Here is a 23,139-nt window from a genome sequence, read left to right as displayed (position 1 = left end):
TAATTTTTTTATTTCATGGCACTTCACAGATAAACCCTTTTTATTACAGCAAGGCTCAAACCTTTGGCTTGCACCAAAGTTGCTCAGCAGAGCATCTGTGTTTCTCTTTCTATCACATTTTAGTGAATGTTGTGTTTTATAAGATAAAATGATAAATGGCCTGACTTAAATGACCGGAGGGTATCTACTTTCCTGCTTCTCTATTTAAAAGGTTTCTGTGAACATTTTACACACCTTATTGTGTGACTGTGGCTGTCTAATAGCAAAGGAAACAATAGCCTCTGATGTCCACAAAGGCAGGGCATACCACACAGGTGCCATGTTTTACAACACCACTATATCTTGTCATTCAGAAGTGCTCCCTGAACAAATTGCCTGTCATATTTAAAGATAAAATCTGACAGTGCCAGAGCTGACAAGTAGTCCTCAACCCTGACATACAACACGGAGCTGAATTTTGCTCGATTCACTGTAGATGGATTTGTCTTTAGAGATTCACAGCAAAGCCAACTGCTGGCAGAGCAGCGGAAATTATTTCAAAACATTCCTAAGTGTCAGACTTTATTAAATGGTTGCCTTAAAAAAAAAGATGGGGGGGGGGGAAGCGTCAGTGTTAGCTTTAGAAAAGAACTATACAGAAATGTTTTTACATATTTTACTGCTCTGAAAATAATGATGTACAGTATTGCTAAATAACAGAAAATCCTGGAGTACGTTTCAGGAAATGTATATTCATTGCTCCTTAACCCTGGCATATATTTCCACTCCAGGATCTTCTGTCTTTTTTCCTCTTTTACCCAGGGAGGCTCTGCAAGATATGCACAGTACACAGGAAGGAATGGCACAGCCGCTGCAGTGATCACCATACACTGCTCAGGTGGTTCCTGGGGAAAGCGGACGGTAAGCAAACACTATTGCTTCAGGACTATTCACCCCCAGAAACACCAAAGGGAACAGTGGATTTATTTTACAGAACTATGGAATACAAGTGGCAGAGGCAATGGGACTGTGCTGCTCCAGGAGACAGCAGAAGGGTGGGAGCGAGAGGGCTGCAGTCACATTCCTGAAGAGGCTGAGGTGCCCCATGCAGCTTGGGCTTCTTCTGATAGACTGGCGCTAAAGTAGGAGCCAGGGCCCGGAGTATTGTGCAAGTTCCTGAGTATCCAAAATGGATGACTGATGTCAGCCAAGCCAGAATTGATGACTGTGCCCAGCCCTACACCAGTTCCTCAGCTGAGACATGTGCAGGGACATGCTAAGACCCAGAAAAGGACTGGTCAGGTGAGAATTCTAGTTGCAGTTCTAATTCAATTTTGGCAGCCTTTCTGAGTGCCTCTTTTACTGTACGTCTTGGCTGCCTTCCTCCCTCATCTTTAATCCCAACTGTGGCTCATGTTGTTTTCACCTGTTGGATAAAAGCATCTGCTGCCATCACCATCCTCACTTAGCACAGGAAGAACATAGCTCAGACTTCACCAAGGTGACCCTCATGAGGACACTTAGTTTTTCTGGGCCACTCAATTCAAGAGACATGTTGAGGTACTGGAATGTGTCCAGAGAAGGGCAATGAAGCTGGTGAGAGGTCTGAAACACAGTCCTGTGAGGAGAGTCTAAGAGAGCTGGGGCTGTTTAGCCTGGAAAAGAGGAGGCTCAGGGGTGACCTCATTGCTGTCTACAACTACCTCCTACAGGGAGGTCATAGCCACGTGGGGGTCAGTCTCTTCTCCCAGGCAACCAGCAATAGAACAAGGGGACACAGTCTCAAGTTGTGCTGGGGGAGGTATAGGCTGGATGTTAGGAGGAAGTTCTTCAAAGAGAGAGTGATTGACATTGGAATGGGTTGCCCAGGGAGGTGGTGGAGTCGCTGTCCCTGGAGGAATCGAAGAAAAGTGTCATGGTCTAGTTGATTGGACAGGGCTGGGTGATAGGTTGGACTGGCTGATCTTGGAGGTCTCTTCCAACCTGGTTGATTCTGTGATTCTGTGCTCAGTGTCTCCAACTGAAGAATCACTTACGTGAGCTTCATTTTTTCTCTCACAAAACTCTCTCATAGCATGGCTCTTTCTACTAGTCACTGCACTAAAAAAGCTCCCTGAATACTTGATCATCCTGTTTCCTACAAAGCATGACTTTGCCTTCGGAATAACATCAGTAAGAGATGTAATTGTCATTCTCCTGGGCTGCATCAAATCTTATTTAAGGATGGATCTCCTCTCAAATTCTCTTAGAGGCACTTTACCCGAGACAGAACCAATCCATTATTGGAAGAAGATGTTTTGACCCCATTAGCTGGGCAGATGTGTGTTTGAACTACAGACCTCTGAGCTTCCTCAATCCAAGATAAGCTATCTCAGTCTATGGTGTCTAGAAGGGATGCATCCTCAGAGATCCCTTTGTATTCTGCTCTGTACCACATGGGCAGGTGCCAAATTCACATTGCAATAGGCAGTTGAGATCAGTGTGCCCAGGTGATTGAAATGACACCAGGGTGAGCAGAAGAATAAGAAAATCTGAGAAGTGCTAATTTTGGCACAGATTTGCTTAAAAATCAGCATTGGAATGAAATTCTGTGTGATTTACAATTCTGATATTGCCATGCACTAAAAATTAGTGTGTAATAAGAGATTTTTTAAAAAGACTGTTCTGTTTGCAGCTTGTGATTCTGGCCCTTTGAGAATACCAGAACTGCATAAGAGAAGCATTTATAACCTTTGAAAGTGGAAATGTCATAATTTAGTCTTACTTAGTTAATTGTGGTCCTGTGTCTAGTGCTGTTGCTCAACAAGCTTTGCACTACATTGATTTTCCTTCTATCAGCTGGGAGTTCCTGTAAAAGAACAATAGATCTAATAACATCAGCAAAGAAAAGAAAGGAGCAGTGAGCTCTTCAAAATAAGTAGGTCAAGCCACAATCAATTTCCAGATTTGAAATTATGTTTTTAAACTGTATGTTTAATACAAGACCTTGTTCTATGTCTATCAAGTCAAAGCCTGTATGGTTTAAAGTTCCTGAAAGACTGCTTTATCAGGTAGCTCAGAGTTAGGCCCCAGAGGTTAAGCAATAAAAGAGAAACAAAAATAATTTAACAGTTTCTGCAGCTAGTTGAGCCCAGCAACAGCTCCTTAACAGCTTTTACATACCTACAGTTTCAAAAGCCATAAAGCCACAAGAAACATTGAAAAGCTATGAATTTCTTAAGCAAGATTTCCAGTAGAGATCCTTAAATTCATTAATGACAGCAAAATTCTTGTAAACAGAAAATATGAAGGCTTATGAAAAGAATGCTTTTATTCTCACCCTAATAATTAAGATGTAGCTAAGAGCAGGGTAGTAACAGAAGCCTAATTTATGATGTGCCCTCAGTTCCAAAATCTTAATGACACTTATGCACCAAGTTTCACACATACCTGATGAGGTGAAATGCAAATATGCAAAGAGTATATTGTACAGATCAGACATAAAAGTAGAGAAGATGATTCAGTTACAAACTCCAAAATGGTACTTCCCACTCACTGAAAAGGCAAGTATCCAGAGTGATACAAACTTTCTCTAACTCTTTTTACTTATTTACAAACTCATTGTGGCTCCTCTGTTTAGAGAAGATGCTTCCTTAATCTGAGTATTCAGGAATAAAACCCCCAACAATTTAGAGAATGTTTAGTAAAATCTACTAGCTGTGACTGCAAAATAAAGACACTGAGGATGCAGATAAATTGCACACCTGCAACTGCAGCAGTATAACTTGAGACCTTTTAGTTCAGTTGTATCAGTGAAAGAAGAACATCTTTTAGCTATAGCAGGCCATATATCTTTTGTGAAGCTCTTATTTGCCATGTGATAACTCCATGAAACAGGGTGCTGGAATCTTTAAGATGAAAGGGCAACTACAAGTCCCTCTTCTCAAAGAGATGACTGTTCTCATGACTGATTTTTTCTCATTGAACTGGTGTAACTTAGGCAAAATTCAAAATTTAAGAAGCAATGCATCCCAGTTAGCCTCTGCTTCATTTAAGACAAGCTGCTCTCAAGTGGAAAAAGTGCTTTAAACCACCCAGAAGATGCCTGTTTTTGACTGGAGTGATGCCTACTTGTGCTTGAATCCCTCCAGAAAGGGCTCCTTGATGGTTACTTTGTTTTCTTTGAAAGGTCATTACTGCCATGTGTTCTACTTAGGTTTATGGAAAGTTAAGGAACAGGAAACTCCATTGATTCTTTGGCTCTGAGAGACACATCAAAAAAAGGGAACAGTTTAAGACACTCTAGAACCCAAGGATGCTCTTGGTCTTTCTAGATACACGTGATACATGCTATAATGAATTCTAAGAAATGTTTCAAACAACAAAGCAGTCTCCATCCAGTTGCCTGTGTGCTGACTCTGGTGAAATCAATTAAACTTTTTTCTAAAGCCAAGGAAAGAGTGTTTTAGGCTGAGAAACTAAATTTCTTTCTTCTTTGATGCCTTGCTGATTCTAAGCTGGAGTATTTATGAACAATGCTGTCAATTCTTTTTGTCTTGGAGACTCCATTCCAACCTGGCAGGGAAAGACCTGGCCTCTGTTATTCACACTTTAGTAACTTCTTGGCTGGAACCTAGCAATGCAGAATAGCTTGGGCATACTGCCCTTGGCATTGAGGGATCTCCAAGTAACGGAGAACACTGCAGTGCATCTCATGGGCATGTGCACATCAAATTCTTCTGCTGTGCTCTGCAGTGGCACTCTTCAGAGTACCAAAGGAAATTTGCAGCATTGGTCCTAGCTTTGCTCTGTGACCCAAATCTGGGCTAGCTTGGACTTTATCATATCCACAGCCCCAGGATGGAAATCACTGATGGTAGCTGTTCATTTGACATCATAGAAATCTGTGCAAGTGGGAGATAAAACTGTGAAACTCAGATCCCTAGAAACAACAGGCACCACAGACTCACGACCTATTACTATCTGTGCAAGACACATCTTTGGTACTGCCTTGTGTAACATGACATTTTAAATTGCAAACTTGATTGCAACAAACAGAACAAACAGTGCATACACTCAAACAGGTTAATGCAGTGCTGGTAGGCATGGAGCTCTTACTGGGCAAATAATGTAAGAGTTGGTGTCAAATATGGGAAGCATGAGGCTGCACAACCAGAGAAGTATCTCCTAAACTTAGTAGTACAGTCATAAACCTTTGCTGAGGGAAAATATTATTACAGCAGATAGAAGTTCAGTTATGTAATTTAATGGTGTGAGTCTCACCAAAATAACAGAAATTAATCTGCCTTCCTTACTGGAAGATTTGCAATGTAACCAGAATTTAATTCTATTTATTTAAAGGAGTTTCCCATTATGTCTTTTATCTACCATTATTAAGATGTCAGCATAAGCAGATGAGACCATGCCACCGAACTTGGACTTGCAATACAGTTCAGGCAGAGCAAGACACCCACTGAACAGTAGAGCCAGAGCATCTTTGCGTTTGCTGCTTTGAAGAAGCTCTTCTCTTGCTATTCAGTATATAGGAAGCCTATAGAAACTAATTTCCTCACACAGGCACCTGAAGTTAGATGGTGTGGAAAACACGCTTCTCTTCTTCCATGCATTGCAACAATGTGGTACTGAAGACAAGACCTAACACCTTCTGGAGGTGACAGACAAGTGAATTATCTATACATAACACAAACTTCAATATCACTGTGTGTCTTGCAGTATTATGCAAACAGTCCTCAATAAAAATTGGACGTACATAAACAAGGACCAAAAACATCCTCATAAACTGTTTTGTAAATAACCATGCCAGAGATAAGAATCATAGAACAGAATCAGAGAATCAGTCAGGGTTGGAAGGGACCACAAGGATCATCTACTTCCAAGCCCCCTGCCATGGGCAGGGACATCCTACGCTAGATCAGGCTGGCCAGAGCCTCATCCAGCCTGGCCTTAAACACCTTCAGGGATGGGGCCTCAACCACCTCCCTGGGCAACCCATTTCAGGCTTTCACCACTCTCATGCTGAAGAACTTCCTCCTCACATCCAGTCTGAGTCTCCCCACCTAGTCCTGTCACTATCCGATATCCTAAAAAGTCTCTCCCCAGCTTTTTTGTAGGCCCCTTTCAGGTACTGGAAGGCCACAAGAAGGTCACCTCAGTGCCTCCTCTTCTCCAGGCTGAACAGCCCCAACTCTTTAGATTTTCTCACTTTAAAGCCATGTCAGTCTAACAAAGAACACAACTTCTTGTTAACACTCCTGTTAATACTGAGACAAAAGGGAAAGAAAGGACATTGCTGGCTAAAAGAGAAAGAACAGCAATGAAAGAATGATTTGATGATGTTTGGGCAATAAATAGAATGTTCATCAAAATAACTAGAAAAAGTAGTGCTCTCAGTAAAGTGCTACCACATTACTAAGTGGTCACCAGACAAAAATGTGTATAGGTGCATAACCAGCATTCCAGTTTGTCCCAGCAATATATCCTCACCTTTATAAATAGCCCCTAAATACTCCCAGAATATTTCCTATCACAGCAACTCTAGCAAAGCTAGAAGAGTGTGGATTGTATTATATTTTAAATATATATATATAAATATACATATTATATATGCTGCACATCTGCATATTCTCCATGGAATAATTTAATAGTTCCAATGAAATTTACTTTTCCCATTTAGAGCTCAGAGATTCGGAATATAAGTAAAAGAATCACTGGAAAGTTTAATCAAACATTAGGTGGCTCGAAACAGTGGTTAAACAGGACATGAGCAGAACAGATTCCACCTCCACTTTAAGATATATCTTTGGAGAAAAAAAGTTCTACAAAAGCATCTCTAATTTGCAAACTGAGCGGATTAACTGGAAGTAATTGAGACATGCCAGCAGCAGAGGGTTACACACGGGTGGTTGCAGTGGCAGCAGTCAGAACTTAGCTGCACTTTTGACCTCTGCCTCAGTTTCTCTTGGTAAACCACCCTGAGATCCTAAGACAAAAAGGTCACTTTAAAGGATTACTATAATTTGATGTTAAATTTTTCAGCAAAGCTTTTGAGCAAGAGACCTTGGAAAATGTCATCTCATTCCATATACATTACACCATGATGGATACAATGAAGCAGGAAAAAAAGGAGAAGTTTCCTTCTGAGAATATACAGGTGATTTCACCGCATTTGTTTTTTCCTTTTTTATGTAGACATCAATCTTCCACAAGAAACCAAGCTTCTCAACACATGATGGACAGCAAAAGCCCTAGTCATACATACTTAGCTTCAAAGTTATGTTACCTCTCAGAGAGAGGAATCAATGTATACTATATTAAAAACAATCATCACAGTCCTTTAAATGAATGGATAGTTTACCTTTGAATGCCATTCCACCTAATACAGGTTTTAATGGCTTTTGACAGATGTTCCACTGATCAAGGGCCATGTATGAAAATAACTGCCTAGCAAGCCCTGATTTGATTTTAAGAAAAGAAAACTGAAGGTTAATGGTAAACAGAAGTTGATCACATTTTCACTGAAATAACTCTATCTGACCTACTCTTAGAAGCAGCGAAATAAAGGATAATGGGAATCCTATACACCTGACTTTTTACTTCAGCCTCTAATCAAGGGGACTAATCAGACCAAGATGTGTTGGCATAAAAGCAAGTATTTGCCATTATGAAGGGGGAGGAGAACAATGTTTGTGACCAAATTCTAATTCATCAGGGACAAGCACACCAGTAGAGGATTAGAGGATGCAAACCATGGTACATCCTTTTCTATCATGTGAATTAAGAATGCTATCTCCATAGCAACAAGAAGATAAACCATATTTTTCGTGGCATGTGTGAAGGGTTTGCACCCAAACATCAGCATCCTAATGCAACTGTTTTATCCATTACGTCTTGACTTTCATTCAATGTGTTATTCAGCCAGTTCTGCAGCCTTGCTAAGTACAGTCTTCTAGCAATTGTATAAATTATCTTCTCTTGTTTGATGAATGCCTCCAGGCTAAGGCAAAGAGGACAGATGAATGTAAATTAAGATGTAAACCCAGCCACACTGAAGGCAATGAGTCCTGGATTGGAAAGAGAGAGGACAGTGGCTCTATTCAGGATTGCCTCTGCTGTTATAGGTGGGGTGAGGTGACAGCCAGAATCGGGCAGGTTGAGAATCCTTAGGAACATGATGCTGGTGGTTTTGACTGAGTCTTTCATCACTAAGTAACAGCTACCACCTTTTAATGCTTGATTAGTGGAGGGCTGAGCTTTTCATTCTGCTTTAGGGAGTGCTGTGGTTGTTTTTTTTAGGATGAGAAACCTTGCTAGGAGAAGATTATGCTTGTTTGTCTGATCCCTCCCTATAGCAGCTCACTGGTGGGATAATTCAGAAGATGAGCTGCAGCCTGCGTTAACTTTGCACCAGGTGGCAATGATTAAGGGAGAGATCTTGACCTGCACTGTACAAGTTACTGCTCAATGATTCCCATATGAGTTCAGTCAATAAAGCTGTAGCCTTGAGAAAGCACATCCTTGAGAAAGCTCATGAGCATCCCATCTCTCTTCCTCCTCTCTCATCCCATCTAAAATATCTGCTCCTGGGCTAGTTTAGTCTCTGTTACAATAGCCCACACTCTACTGAATGACATAGGACCAATGGAATGGCACTACAACAACCAAGAAAGAAGCATTGTCCATTCTTATCACAAGAAGCAGAGTATTTTAGATAGATTTCCTGATGGATTTCAGTGTTCTTTTCAGTTTCTTTTAGTGTGTTATGTCACTGGAAGCCCTGAATCTATCCCACAGCACTAAGTCCAGCATGATTTTAAAGTTCACCATGCATCATTACCAGTGAAATTAAAAGTACATCCAGATGATAATAACTGATTTGAATATTTATTATGTTTCATGTTACTCATTCTGAACAGTTTCCAGCCAATGATTACTCATGACATTCTTATTTACACTTTGGATAACCAGTATCTGCTGTAAAGCTCAGAGAACAAGCATGATGCCTTTAAAATATTCTGTATTGAGATTAAAAAAAAATATTTACATAACCTTTTAAAAAGAAAAAAGCACCTACAGTACAAAATATTTTCATATAGAGAGATATGAAAAAAGCATTATAAAAACATCTAATTGCATTGCATAACACAGCAGTTTTCTATCAAATACTTTAAAATGGCCTTTACCTTTTATCCTCCAAGTTACAGAAACAATGAAAGTTTTTCATTTTCTGCCAACATTTTCCTTCTGTCAGTGTAAAACCAGCTCTGCATCAGATTTTTAAAAGAAAGCCCTTGCCTCCAGCATTTCATTTGTATTGGTTCCATGTTTAGTCAGTAGCTTTTGTAAAATTGATGAATATTGTCTAAAGGCAAGTGCAGACAGGCAAACAGATCTGTATCTTCTGTAATCCATTTAGCCTGACGCACACGTGCAAGTGAACTATTTTACCTTAATTCTTTCATGGCTGATGAAAAGTAAATGTAAGCAAAGTCATGATCTTTACCATTTAAAAAGAATCACTGAATCTAATGTTGGAAACTAATTTATGCTCTCGCCTCTTCTCTAAAATAACTGACCTTGGTCCTCATGTCTCTAGAGCATCCAGACTTGGCAAACAGTTGCTATACACAGAACATCCATTTGAGGCTGTGTCTTTTAGCTCATCCAAAATGAAAACGGGTTATTTAATGCTGGAATATAAACAGATTGGTAAAGTATGATTGCAACATAAACTACATTATAACTATTTAAATAAAGAAAACTTTGAAGTATTTGTCTACTTCTAGTTTGTAATCCAAACAGCAATAATTTACACCGATCTCTCTTTTTTTTAATAGGCGTTTACCTTTAGCCATGTTCTCCTTTTGGTGTGCCCTTTGGTATTACTACATGCTTCTAACAGTTCCATCAACCTTACTCATGTCTTTGCTATCAACTCCTGTGGGCTTGGATATATAAACTCTTCTTATACTTTAAAGTGAACTCAACAAATTTACACTTATTTAGATGATCTGAGACTGGAATGCAACAAAGAGCATTAATGGTCTTTAACCACTTGACTGTTGGTGTTTTGCCCATCAATCTTAGTTCTTATCCATTCCAAAGGTGTTCACTTGTCTATGTCATTGCCACCCACAGGTCAAATGTGTGCTGTCTAGCTACACTGAGGCTAGTACTACCTCAGATAATTCTCTAACTTAAATCTTCAGCACGGACAATTCTATTATTGCTGTCAGCAGTCTCCTAAAACAAGAAAAAAACAACAGTGTTGTTTTTTTTTTCACTACTGCTGGAAATAATTATTTGCCAATCGTTTTTTAATAGCTATGCCTCCAGATCAGCTACAAACTGCAACACTCATGTGCCTGCTCTACCCTTTATGGCTGTCAGATTCATTTCAATACTGTGATCCCCATGGTTTCTAGCAGCGCTTAATTAAACACAAAATAATCATAAAGTAACAGCATAAACAAACAAATAATCCCTTCAAACACTGTGTTAACCATGTTACATCATTAGCTTGTTTGAATTCATCTTGCTCATTTCCAGAGCAATATCTGTTTCTGTGAGAACGGCCTTTTCAAAAGCAGAATTCCCACATCTTCAGCCTGCTTTTCTCTAAGTGATCTCCAAAGTAAACAGTATTTAGTGTGGCATTCATCCAAATATATGCTATTTGCCCACTGGTTAAGCCAGCTTTAGCTAGTGCAGGAAAGGAAAAGCTATGCCCATAACAAAGTATTTTGAGATGTTAAAAAAAAATCTGTGGCACAAGAGACAATAGATAAATGTGTGGATCAAGGTTGTAATGTGCTATTCTAAATAATAATTTATTCTTCTGCATCTTACATTCTCTAGGGTAGCTAACCATTTTTGCAGCACTCCCAGACCACAAAAAGAAAATGCTTGATGCAGATCTTCACACTTTTGCTGGCATAGCTATGTCAAAGGCATTAAGAGGTACAATCTCTCCTTGATGTAATTGTCCTGGCAAAAGCTGGAAGGTGTGGACACAGTTTTATACCACTAAAACTGAATTTTTGCTGGTAAAGCTTCTTTAGCTCCTGGGAGGTCTGGCATATGCTATGCTGTCAAAAGTACAGTTTTGGGCAGAATAAGCCTCATGTGCACACAGAGCGCTTTGCTAGTACAGGATACTGGTATGCTCTGGGTGAGCGTAGCCTCAGCAGTGATTTTAAACAGAAGATTAACACAGAAGGCATATTCATTTCTTGGTGGCAATGCCAAGTTCTGGGTCTTACTGGTTTCTTTTATAGTGGTAACAGAGACCAAGAGCTGCTTCACCACGACTTTCTTCTGCTTTTCATGACAAGGGAAAAGGCATACACTAGCTCAAGCTTAAACAGCAACTTGACCTGGTGAAATCTCTCCTTCAGGGGTGCCCTGTATTGCCCAACATAGAATCATTCTTTCTATAGCACAGTACTACAAAACCCATCACAAAGAGCTTCATTTCTAGTAGTCTTCTGGGTTTGTTCACACATATCTCACTAAATCAATACAGATGCTACAATGCACAGTATCACACAAGGATCACAGAATTGTAGAATGCTTTTGGTTAGAAGGGACCTTTAAAGGTCATCTCGGCCCATTTCTCCCTGCCACCTGCAAAGAGCAGGGATGTCTTTAAGTGGATTGTGTTGCTCAGGTTCCTGATCTAATCTGTCAGAGGACCTGATACCCCAGGTGGAAACCCTTACTTAAGTACACCAGCTCTTTAGACAATGCACTAGGAAACTTGGCCTCGGAATAGGATTCACAACTTGAAGAAACAAAGTATATGTTGGGGAATCAAATTCCAAGTACCAGAGAGTCCAAGAGATGTAGATTCACATTAGAAATCTCTTCCTGCACTATTCAATTTTCATGATGAAAACCAGCAAGGAAGTCTTGGGATCTGTAGGATAATGAGAATTATAGTGGAGGAGGAAAGAACTGAGGCTGGTTTTCTGTACTTCATGTCTTAAACCCGTTTCTGTAAATCTGGGTCTTTTCTTATTATGAGACAGTAACTAAGGTACTGTGTAAAGACCAGTAAAAGCTGCATTAATACCTAACACATGACTGAGAAATCCTAATGCCAAAAAGATTTATGTTAAACTAAAAGGTTTCTCTCCAAATGATGAGCATCAATAATTCGAGGCTGGAAAGTCACTTGTTATTCTACCCTCTGAACAAGATATTGTAGATTAGCAATTACTTCTTCAAGATCATATGGCAGTGGCATAGTACATCCATCATCTGTCCAGAAGGGATGGCACTCTGGTTTTTGGTCTTCTGGTAGGTTCTCTGCAGCTTCTGACTGGCACCTGAAAATAGAGGTAAGCAGATGAACTGCTTAAGTAAAAGTGTATCAAGAAACTGAGTACTCAGCAAGGATACATTTGTGCACTAATTTAAAAAGAAAGATGATACTAAACCAGAAACACCACATCTGACCAAATGGATTGTTCATTTCCAGTGAAGTTGATTTCTGTTGTAGGCTTTGTATTTTCTGTAGGGATTTCTCAAAAAGCCAATCACAGAGAAAACTCAGTTAGTGTACCTTTATATGGTGAATTATTTTTTCATTATCTCAACTGTTATTTAAAGTATGTGATTAAACCATTATCAGATTTAAATGTTTGCCAGTTTCCAATGTATTACTAGATTATTGAGAAAGATTAAACTGAATTTACTGCATTAGGGTCAGGGGGGATAGATTAAACAATATTAAAGAAGCCGGACTAGCTTTGTAGATTCTGGAGATTTACAAGTGTATCAACCTGCTTAGCTCTGAAAAAAAGCAATATAGAAAGAGAAAATTCTATAAAGATAAATGGAAATGGAGGTTAATAACAACTTCAAATGATGAATAGGTGGGCAAAACTTCAATAAAATTAAATTAAGAGGTTAGTGTATGTTAGTCTCCAGAGAAAATGTTTAAATTACAGTGTTTTTTATTAAATGGATTATTCATCAATACTAGTGAAGTCTAATCATAATATTCAACTGAACCACAGCCTGCAGAGGAAAGTTCTGTAAGTGGCAACCTTCACACACGCTTTTAAGATTAGGCTGTAATACAACATGCTGCATCAAAAAAATTGGTCACAGTTCAAGGAGGACCTCTCCCCCTTTATTTTCCCCTGTCCTCAAACAATTTGCATCTTGCTGATTAATTAATGTTTGCAACAAAAGAAGACAAAAGAAAAATGTTGAGAATTACGATAATTTGGTATATACTGCAGATCTATGGAGAGATAGCAAGTAAATTGTAGAAAGACACATTTCTCTCTTATATGACATGTAAAAAAAATCATACTTTACAAAGCAGATAATTGTTACAACAACTTTACAGTTGTTTTAAACATACTGGTGTCTTTTATCTGTGCAAAATGAATTCTTAAAATACTGATACATGCAACTTCCTTGTTACCACCACTGGACTTCTGGAAGAGACTGTTTCTTAATGAAAGATGTCTTCTTCTCTTGGGAATTATTAATGGCAGTGTAATCCCCATGAGAAAACATACTTCAGCTTTACACCCATGTTGGTGTGTGGTTAATTGCAGCACCAGCATCCTGGGCACTCAATCCATCGTACATTACACTACAAGGACAGTATTAACACATAACATTCCAATATATCTTCAGCTCTCCACATCAGCCCCTGATAATAGCATCTGTTAACATGGACTAAGTACTATTATGTAGCACATCACTTCATAAATAATAAGATTAGCCGACCTCAGGGCCCTGGGAAGAGTAATGTGTTTAAATGTTCTCATTATTTATTTAAAGCAAGAATTAAAGGAACAGAAGCTACTTGTGACAATCCTCTTAGCATAAATATTAAACTGTTTGCATTGATAAGCTGCACTGTACAGAATAACAGAGGATTTGTTTTGCTGGTTGCTTTATAATAGTTGTTAGAGCAAATACAGTTTAATGTATGAGTTCTGAGAGGTACTTAACAGATTGTGCCATCATGTTCTGAAGACAGTTCCCAAATTATATAAAGAAACAGGAGAAAATTAATATGCAGAGAAAGCTGAAGCTAGCTACAGCATAACTTTATGAGGCTTTTAAAATCTTGCTTGATTTTCTGTCTTGGCACAAAGAATATGCTCAATTTCCTGGGTAGTGTAAGATACTAGAGTAAAAGCATTTCAGTCTAGAAGTGGAGAAATTAACCCTTTTGAGATTATTACAAGTCAGGAAGCTCAGGCAGTAAATACTGCAGGCATGTCATCTGGTCTGCAAAATTCAACTTATAATAACAATAATAAACATTCTTTTTCACACACATCTGCTATTAACAACACAGTTTTCCCTGAGAGGAAAAATATGCCAACTTCTAGCTTGCTCACCATTTCAGAGCCCTTTTTTTACCTTTTACATGTCTTTTTGCCTTGTCCTCTCACATGAACAGATTGACTAGCTTTTCCTTCATATCTGGGACCTGGGCCTTTGTGTCGCTGTAAATGTGGCAGCAGTTACAGTGACACTGTGACTGGACAGCTCATGAGCATCTATTCCAGGTGTCACTTCTATTTCTTTCCTTTTATTTTTTTTTCCCAGCAGAGATATCTCTGAAAGGTCATCCCACAACTAAGTGTGCATCTTAACTTCCAGGCAGTCACATACTTGGGAAGTTTTAATCGTATCACATTCCATGTGATGAACTGGAAGAAATGTGTCAGGTCCTCAAACTTCCTGTCTAAGTCTGATGACAGAAATACATAAGTATACTGCAAAAATATAATAAAGAGGAAAGCAATGCTGTAATATTCCAAGTTCTGCAATCTCACAGCTCCCTTCTCTTTCTGACCAGGATTTCTATTGATTCCTTTCCAATTCGTTGACATTTGTAAATTTTGGGTCACCTATTGTGACCAATTTGTGTTCTGTCTGCTTCTATCAAAGTCAGCTCACATTGCTTATATGTAAAGATACAGGGCTGGGTTCCACACAATCATCACTGACCTGCACAGTTCATCAAGTCATTCACTTGAAGGGCATCCACAAGCTTGGATGCAGTCATCCAAATGTGCTTTCTGACTCAGAACTAGGGTGCAAGAACAATCCTTTGCAGATGAGTGTATTACTAGTGATTGCAATACATTTCTGTAAAAGAAATTGTTCCTACAGGGTCTTTAATTTGCAGCAGAGTAATAGACTTAAAGATCCTGCAGAAGTACAGCAATATTTTTATTCAAAGGCATATTAATTGCACAGATTTTAAATTCCTTTTTATCTGGGAGAAGATAGGTAATGTAAGTTAGCACTGATAACTCAGGATAAACAGAAATCCTGTCTTTTCCCAGACACAAAAAAAACCTCACAAAGCTCCATGTTGGAAACACTGTGAAAATCAAAGCACAGTGGTAATGGGAAACTACCAAAGTTTGTAGTATTGTAAGTGAATTAAAATGTCATATATCAATTTAAAACTGTTATTTGAGTTAATAAAGTCAAATACCCAAAAGAGAGTAGATCAAATCTTTGCATACTGTACACACAAAATGTGCAAAGAGCGGAATTATCACATGCTCTGAGTTACAGAACAGATGCCAAATTGAGAGGCATCTTTCATACTTTAGCTGCGGCAGAAGAACAGAGAAATTGCCATGACCTATTTCAGAGCAATTTAGCTCCACCACCTTGATAATACATGGTCACCAACGTAGTATAGAAAGGATGATTTGCCTAAAGACGTGCGGAATGCACAAAACTAAATGTTCCCTATGTTCTAGCTAAAACAAGATCTGTGCCAGTTTCTGTTACAAAAGCCTACTTTTAAGGAACAATTATTTACTGCTGTGGTACACATTCTTACAATCTCTTCCCTGTAAACGTCACAGATTTTTTTTTTCCCCCCAATGACCTTTGTTCCTTATTATATACCAATATCTAAATAGATACGTAAGTTGTACTAAGTCAGGACAAACACTTGTAAACCTGTGTGACAGTATAGGACCCTTGGAGGGTGGTTGATTTCACCATGGACAGGTGTATATCCACCAAGATAGACAGCTGCCTGGTTACAGTCCCCTGGGCTGCACTGACATTTTGATGAGCAGGCTGTCAGCTACATTAGAGGACACTGATCATGATGCTAAAATTAACCAAGCTAGCTAAAGTGTGTGTTAATTATGAGTATGCAAGCAGTCAATAAAAGGTTAATGCAAAAGTCAAATGATACATTTATTTCAGTATTGCATCATTCTGACTAAATGACTACATTATGCTTTGTTTTGAATCGATATATTTTACAGTAATGTGTGAGCCATTGATTTGGAAAACAGTCTTCTTTCTAAGAGTTAAGTTTTACAACTACTAAGTATCAAGTATCAGCACACTCAAAACACTTTTTTTCAGAGCAGAAACTGTTGTCAAGATCAGGGATGCATATAAGCCAGGAGGTGGCCTCAGGTTCTGCTGATGAATGTGATCAATGCAAATAAGAATTATTAGCTAGGAAACTAAATAAGGTGCTGTGAATTAGGATCCCTGGATTCTAGTGTACTGTTTGTCTACTCCACAGAAATGTAGTCAAATCAGATCAATAGAGGTCAATTTGTGGCTCAGACTGCACAGGCTTGTTAAGAATGAGGCGATAATACGAATAGTCCTGCTTCCTAGATGGTACTAATTTAGCTGTCTGTGCTTGGCAATTCAATTACCAATGGAGATCAGGCGGAAACTCACAAGGTAAGTCAAGAAACATGTGTCTGTGGACATCTTCCCCATATACTGATACAGTCAGAAAGTGAATACAGGGTATTTGAATTGCATGTTCAGAAGTACACACTCACACATGCTTACTCCACCATTTGGGTCACTCTACCAACACAAGCACACTCGTTAGCCCCGTACTGACTGGTTAAAATGGTATAACACTGTGAACATGGATGCTGTTCTGAGCAAGAGTAACAGTAGTAGCTTCTCTAAACAGCACCTTCCATCCTTAACATTCACAATGATTTCGCAAACATGAATCAGGTCAGTTCTGGGTTATCACTGTTCCAACATAGAGCTCTGCAGTATGAATACAAGTCCTAAGAGCACAGGTACTTGCTGCACAGAGCTTTGCTTGCAGGTTTGGATTTCTTCTTCCTTGTCCTTCAAATCTTTCCTCTGCCTGGAAATTATTATGCAAACTATGTGTAACTACACTCCTCTAATTTCAATGTCAGGATTACCCCAGGTCATTTCAAGATGACATCCTTAGTTGCCAGAGCATATATAAGAGAACACAGTGTCTTTTCAGCTATCTGAATTGGCATGCAAAGCACTGAGAAATTACAAACTTAAACACATGAGAATAATTGTTCGGAAAAGTTAACCTTCATTTCCTGGAGACCCCTGCTCCCCACCCCCCAAAGAGTGTATCTCATTGACAAGTATGACAAATTTACTTCTGCTTAATGCATCACAATTAAAACCTGATACCACTTAAGTAAAAACTGAAACTTCCAGTGACTTCAAGACCAAATTTCAGTCCAAATACTTTTCCAGGGAACACTCACAACAGACAAAAGCTAGGAAGTGTAATAATGAACTGTACAAAAGAAAGTATGGAAGGAATGAAATAGGAAATAACAGCAGTATGAAAGGTGCTTCCCACATATGGTTATATATTCTTTATCACCAAATTTTCTTCTTCATGCCACAACTGGACGTTTGCAAGTTACTGAGTTCAATCTAAACATTAAACCAAGGAACCAATCAGAAAGCTGTCAATCTTAGCAAAGACTATTTCATTCCAGTTGTTCCATGCTCATCCCTGCTGTGACAGCAGCACAACTGAAAACTTCCCATGTTTACTCTGCCTGTTAAGAACTAAACAAATGACATCAATATTTGACTTTGCAAACCAGACTTCAGAAGTACTGGTCCCAAACAGGCACTTTATTTCAAGTGGCCAGATGGAAAGAGAGTAGTGTTTTATTCCTTTGAACATCTACTCCCCAGTGCATTCCAAAGGAGTCTGTCCCATTTATATTAAGCCACTGCTGACACTCTTTCTTGTGCTGTAACTAGAGTGTGCCCAGCCACAAGTAATGGCTGAGACCAGGGCTGCATTTTCAGAAAGGACAAAATGAATTTGTTTCCAGATAAGAAACTCGAAAAGAGGATGTCAGATTTAGGAAGGGATGGAGGCAGTATTTTAATCCAAGGAAAAAAAACACCATTTGCACAAACCTGCAAGTAAAAATGCAGAGCATGGCACATGAGAAGATCTTCCCTGTCTGTCTCTTTTAAAAGCTGATAGTAACTCGTGTCACTGATGCATTTGGCCCTTACTACAGAGCCAAAGTTCACAGTCACTGCCTCAAAGTCAGCCTTGTCATTGGAAATGCTGCTAAAATATCCCAAGGTGTGTGCTTCTGCAGAGTAGAGTCCATCTATTAACACTGGCCTATAGAGTGCATTTGTTGTGTTCCACAGAGAGGACGGAGAGATTTCAGTGAAGCTGATACTGAAGAGGTTAAAATGACAGTGACATAAACTTGAAAATGTCATATTTCAATTATTACTCAAATAATAAATCAGATAAATACAAGAACATCTTAAATTGTTAACACTCTCCAAATACTGAAATAACAGCAATCAAAGCACTGGTGAAGTCCAACCGCAAAAAGATTTCAAGTGGTGCACCAAAGCACTTCACATCTAGTTGCAGAAATGTATGAAAATCTCAAAAATTTATTTTTAAAGAATGTCTTGCTTTCCTTAACTCTAGAGAAATCAAAATAAAATGTCAACTTTTTGGGGGGTTATAATATTTATTAAAATGTGTAAAACTATACTTCAGTCTTTCTGAACTGTTTAGCTGACAAACTATGGGAAAGGATAAAGATTTGCTGCACATTATCTGCAGCTACAAAGTGAGGACTGTAAAACAAAGCCCCAGAACCTCAGAGACATTTCAGCTCTGGGTGGAAAGAATGTAAGAAAAAAAAGATAAGAGAAGTTCATTTCTATGAAATGTTCATGTTCACCACTACTGTGGGGGAGTTAACAAACAGGAATCTACCCAAAAGATACTTTTGATGACCTTCATCAGTGATGTTCCTCACCCTGTCCACCAACTCCACCCTACAAAGGGGAATATCTAGGTGATGGCACTGTAGCAGCTGCAATGCCTTGGAGAAGAGTGTTGGCATGGGCTGCATGATGTGAACCTGACTTTCCCAGACAGATTTTTTTCTCTTATGTGGCTTCTGTCCAACAAATGTAGAAACTGAGCATGAGAAAAATCAGTGCACCTCCTATTCCCACAAAAGAAAGGCTGTGTGGGGCAGCCCCCATTCCATGATAGTTTGATTTTTTAATTAAGAAACATCACCACTCTCTATAAAGTATAGGGGGTAGGGAAATCCCCTAGAGAAACACTGAATAAATAACAGAGCATTTGCTGAAAGATGAAGTTTAATCCAATTTAACCTACAGGTCTACAAATTGTTCCATTTCAGGCCTATTTCTCATGTGCTTTGTTTTCTGGTTTTTGAATAATATGTATATAAGCAATATAACCTGACTGTATGAGAAGCACATTAATACACATTTGTACACTCTCCCCACCTTCATATTAATACTTGCAAAAAATTCCATCAGTCCCAAACAGACAGCATTTAGGAGGAAATTTTCAGAGCCACAGACATGGATTTAGTTCTACACTTCTCATGAGCAGTAATGGGATGTGAGTTACTCCCTCTGTGCTGAGAATATTTGGCTTTGACTTCAAACAATGTAGAAATATATCAACCTCAATATAATTTATATTCTCTCAAAAGGAACCTAAAATGCTCTAAGCCTCTGCTGAGGCATCTGATGTTCCAGTTCCCCCTTGTTGCACTGGATGATCGGCTGTTTTATTTCACTTGCAATCCTTGCTTTCCTATGATTTTTTCAGACAAAGAAACAAAATGTCTGCTATATGCTGAGTATAAATGCAGCTGACTTGTTTCCCCCAAAGTATTGATTTTATGCACTTTTAAAATAACTATTTTCATTCTGTTTGCATAATCAGCTGGGGCATTGTTCCTCTACATTTGCAGAAACACAGATGGAATTGCTGATTTGGAGCCTTTGGAGAGATTTTACAGTATTCTCTAGAATCGAAGCTTCTATTAAAATAAGGTTTTGAGCACTTCTGGTTGTGAAGATAGCCTGGACAATGTAAATTGATGCATGGTTATCTTGTTGAGTCCACAACCAGACAGACAGACGCAATAGCACCAAGGGAGCTGTGAACTTCCTCCACTTATTTTATTGGGTGTTTACTTGGAGCCAGATGCTCCCCTCTGTTGCGCAGAACAGTGTTAAATGACCGAGAAAAAGAGAGGAAAAGGAAATGGAAATAAAAACCAACAAAGAGGAGAAAAGGAAATCTCACCAGCCCACTTCTCAGGGGGCTACTGATGCCCTCCCTTGCCAGTATCAGACTGCTAGAAGATCTGGGACTGAGCCATGCATATGGCACATTTTTCAAGACACTGCATTTTCCAGAAGAATGCCACTCCAAAAGCTAAGTGTCATTTACTGTTTCACTTCACCTTTTGTACTCCTTTTATGTGGTCATCAAATAGCCAAGGATAAATGCAAATACAGGTTGGTTTCAGATGGATGGCACTGCAGAAGAATGGCCTTTCCTTTTAATGCCCCCTTGTTTAAAGTAAACCAATCCCATTTTCCAAAGAACTTCAGGGTTTGCAGCTCTGCCTGTCTGCAAGAAAGCTAAACCATTTTCCTGGTTGAGTGCACATTTTTCCATAAGGCAACATTTCATATTAATAAAAATCAACTGCTGCATGACAAATCCCTGCTTGTTAGAAGTGGAAAGCAAAATCAAAAGAAACATGACTGAATGCAGCTAACAGTAACCATGTTACTTGATCTTTAAATCAGACTGGACAAAAATGGGCTATATCTTAGCATCAAAGCTATGTAATCCTTCCAGCCCCAAGTGCTTCCTGCAAACTGCTAACACAACCCAACCTCAAAACCCCGCAGCTTCCATCAGAACCAAAGCAAAGGCGACACAGAAAGGGTAGCACCTGGGAGCAGACCAGAACCACAGATCTTAGGTATTTGTAGTGATTAGTGTGCAAGGCCAACTCCACATCTATTTTACACAGAACAGCTCTTTATAGAAATAAGTTTATATGGAAACATCTTGTCTAGCCGCTCTCAGACACTGCAACTCTCACTAGCTTTGGTCCATTCAGTGAATCTGCACATTTCCTTAGCCAAAAGAAAATTAAGATAGCCTTACAGCAGGTCCCATATGGAAAGCCAAGCAACCACAAGGCTAACTCTCTGCTGACTAGAATTAAGATCTTGCTTACCACTGTATCTAGTGATATAAATATGTATGTGCACATATATACATATATCTATACATAGAGATGCACACACTCAGACACATACATAACAGGAGACTGCACCATATATTCTGTCAAGAGATGGCCTTGAACTCCAATGTGGCTTAGGGAATGAGAAAAAAAGAAGTTCATTGTGCTTCAGAACTACATTGTCTTGTTGTGCACCTTGGCTCTAGCCTGCAAGCAGAATGTTTATAATATATATTGGAACTAATACTATAAAAACAATGCAATCCTCTGGCCTAAAACACAGTTTCCTTTAGGTTAATAGGAAGTCAAACAGAAGCAGGAGGGAACAAATAATATGGAAATGAGAAAACAGATACAAGAAAGTCAGAAAGGCTCAAAGAGGAAAAAGAACTTTAGGAGTGAAAAAAAGCAAGCCTCATGTAACTAATCAGGTTTCAATCACTGCAGAATTTCTCCATAGTTGCTGCTTTATTCTCTGATATTTTCTGGGTAAGTCACTATGAAAATATAACACCAAGAAAACTCCAGTGCTGGCAGAGAACTAGACTTGATGTCCCATGAAATGCTGCAGGCAAAACTAAAAATCATATGATGGCGATACACTAAATATGCTTCTTCTCTACTTCTGTAAGTGGAGTCAATCTTTTCCATTACCAGATTTTTTCTACTTACCTTTTGCATTTCAAATGACTGCAAATATTGTATATCAATGTTAAATATGCCTTTCTATTTTAATTTGTAAATAACTACTACAGCCCAAACACAGTGCAAATAAACACATTTCTTTACTTATTTTCAACTGCATTAAGGGTAGAAATTATGTGTGAAAGTTCAGCATCACTATACCTCAAAATTTTGCAATTAAGGTAATGTTGCAGTATACTTAACACCAACTAAAACTCAAGTGTAGAGTGAATGATGACTTAAAGTTATTTGACAGGGATACACTTTCCTCTGTGGAATATAATTGCATTCAATCAATTGAAACGCACAATAAACTACATGCATCTTATCCTGCTGCTTTCACAGACGCTGTTTCCATGAGTGCTTAAGGAAAGTGCAAGATTATGATCCGTAACATTCTCTGGGTGGACTTGAATTCTCATAGCATCATGAAGACTTATTCACCCAAATGAGTATGCACCCAAAATGCTAATGGGTGAAACCTAAAATGTACATAGCAACAAATGCATGTAGCTCTGCATATTATTTTCTGTGGTCTGAAGAACCTTTCTGACTGCAACATCAGTGACTTTAAACCACAGATTAAGACATTAGACCTTTTGGTGGTGCCAATTCCCTTGTTTTATATGCTATGACACAGAGTCCTGGCTTTGAGCTCACTCTCACTACTGATGCTTTTGATGCTTTGTTCCCTTTTTACTTTAGGATGGAAAATAACAAATAATGCTGAGTTCTCTTACTCTTGAATTCTTCTGATGTCTATCTTCAGAACTATTCTAACATCCAATTTACGTCATTCTTTTTTCTTTCTTATGCCTGAATTTGAAACAAAAAAGGTAACATAATATCATAAGACCTATGGACGATTGAAATGGCCTTCGGAGTAAACTCTGGAGTTATTTGTCAAACTATCTTGCCTCAATGGAAAGTAAAAAATTGCTTTTCAATAGATAATGCAACTGCTCTTGAAATTCTTCTTGGAGGAAGTTACTGCCATAGGGAACAGTCTAATGATAATAAAGGATATGGTGCCAATGCCTTAAGTGCAGTTTGGATGGGTTATTATTTTGTATTTGCAAATTCAAATCCATTCTCAAACATCTATGTGCTTTCT

At 38.8% G+C, this 23,139-nt stretch overlaps 1 protein-coding gene across 3 annotated transcripts in view; it reads right to left on the bottom strand.

Annotated features, from left to right (window-relative positions):
* Positions 1–8,843: 8,843 nt before the first annotated feature.
* FTO (FTO alpha-ketoglutarate dependent dioxygenase) overlaps positions 8,844–23,139 on the bottom strand; it is a 234,474-nt gene continuing 220,178 nt past the window's right edge. For 2 of the 3 annotated variants that reach the window (XM_064160391.1, XM_064160397.1), the window contains one exon: positions 8,844–12,305. In XM_064160391.1, coding sequence (XP_064016461.1) covers positions 12,155–12,305 — 151 coding nt within the window. In that variant the 3' untranslated portion in view covers positions 8,844–12,154. The remainder of the gene's footprint in view (positions 12,306–23,139) is intronic. The other variant, XM_064160392.1, reaches the window with a different exon arrangement.

This window comes from Pogoniulus pusillus, chromosome 20, assembly GCF_015220805.1.
Source record: "Pogoniulus pusillus isolate bPogPus1 chromosome 20, bPogPus1.pri, whole genome shotgun sequence".
Classification (NCBI taxonomy): domain Eukaryota; kingdom Metazoa; phylum Chordata; class Aves; order Piciformes; family Lybiidae; genus Pogoniulus; species Pogoniulus pusillus.
The sequence above is the reverse complement of the archived record's forward strand: the minus strand, read 5'-3'. Positions and strand labels throughout refer to the sequence as shown.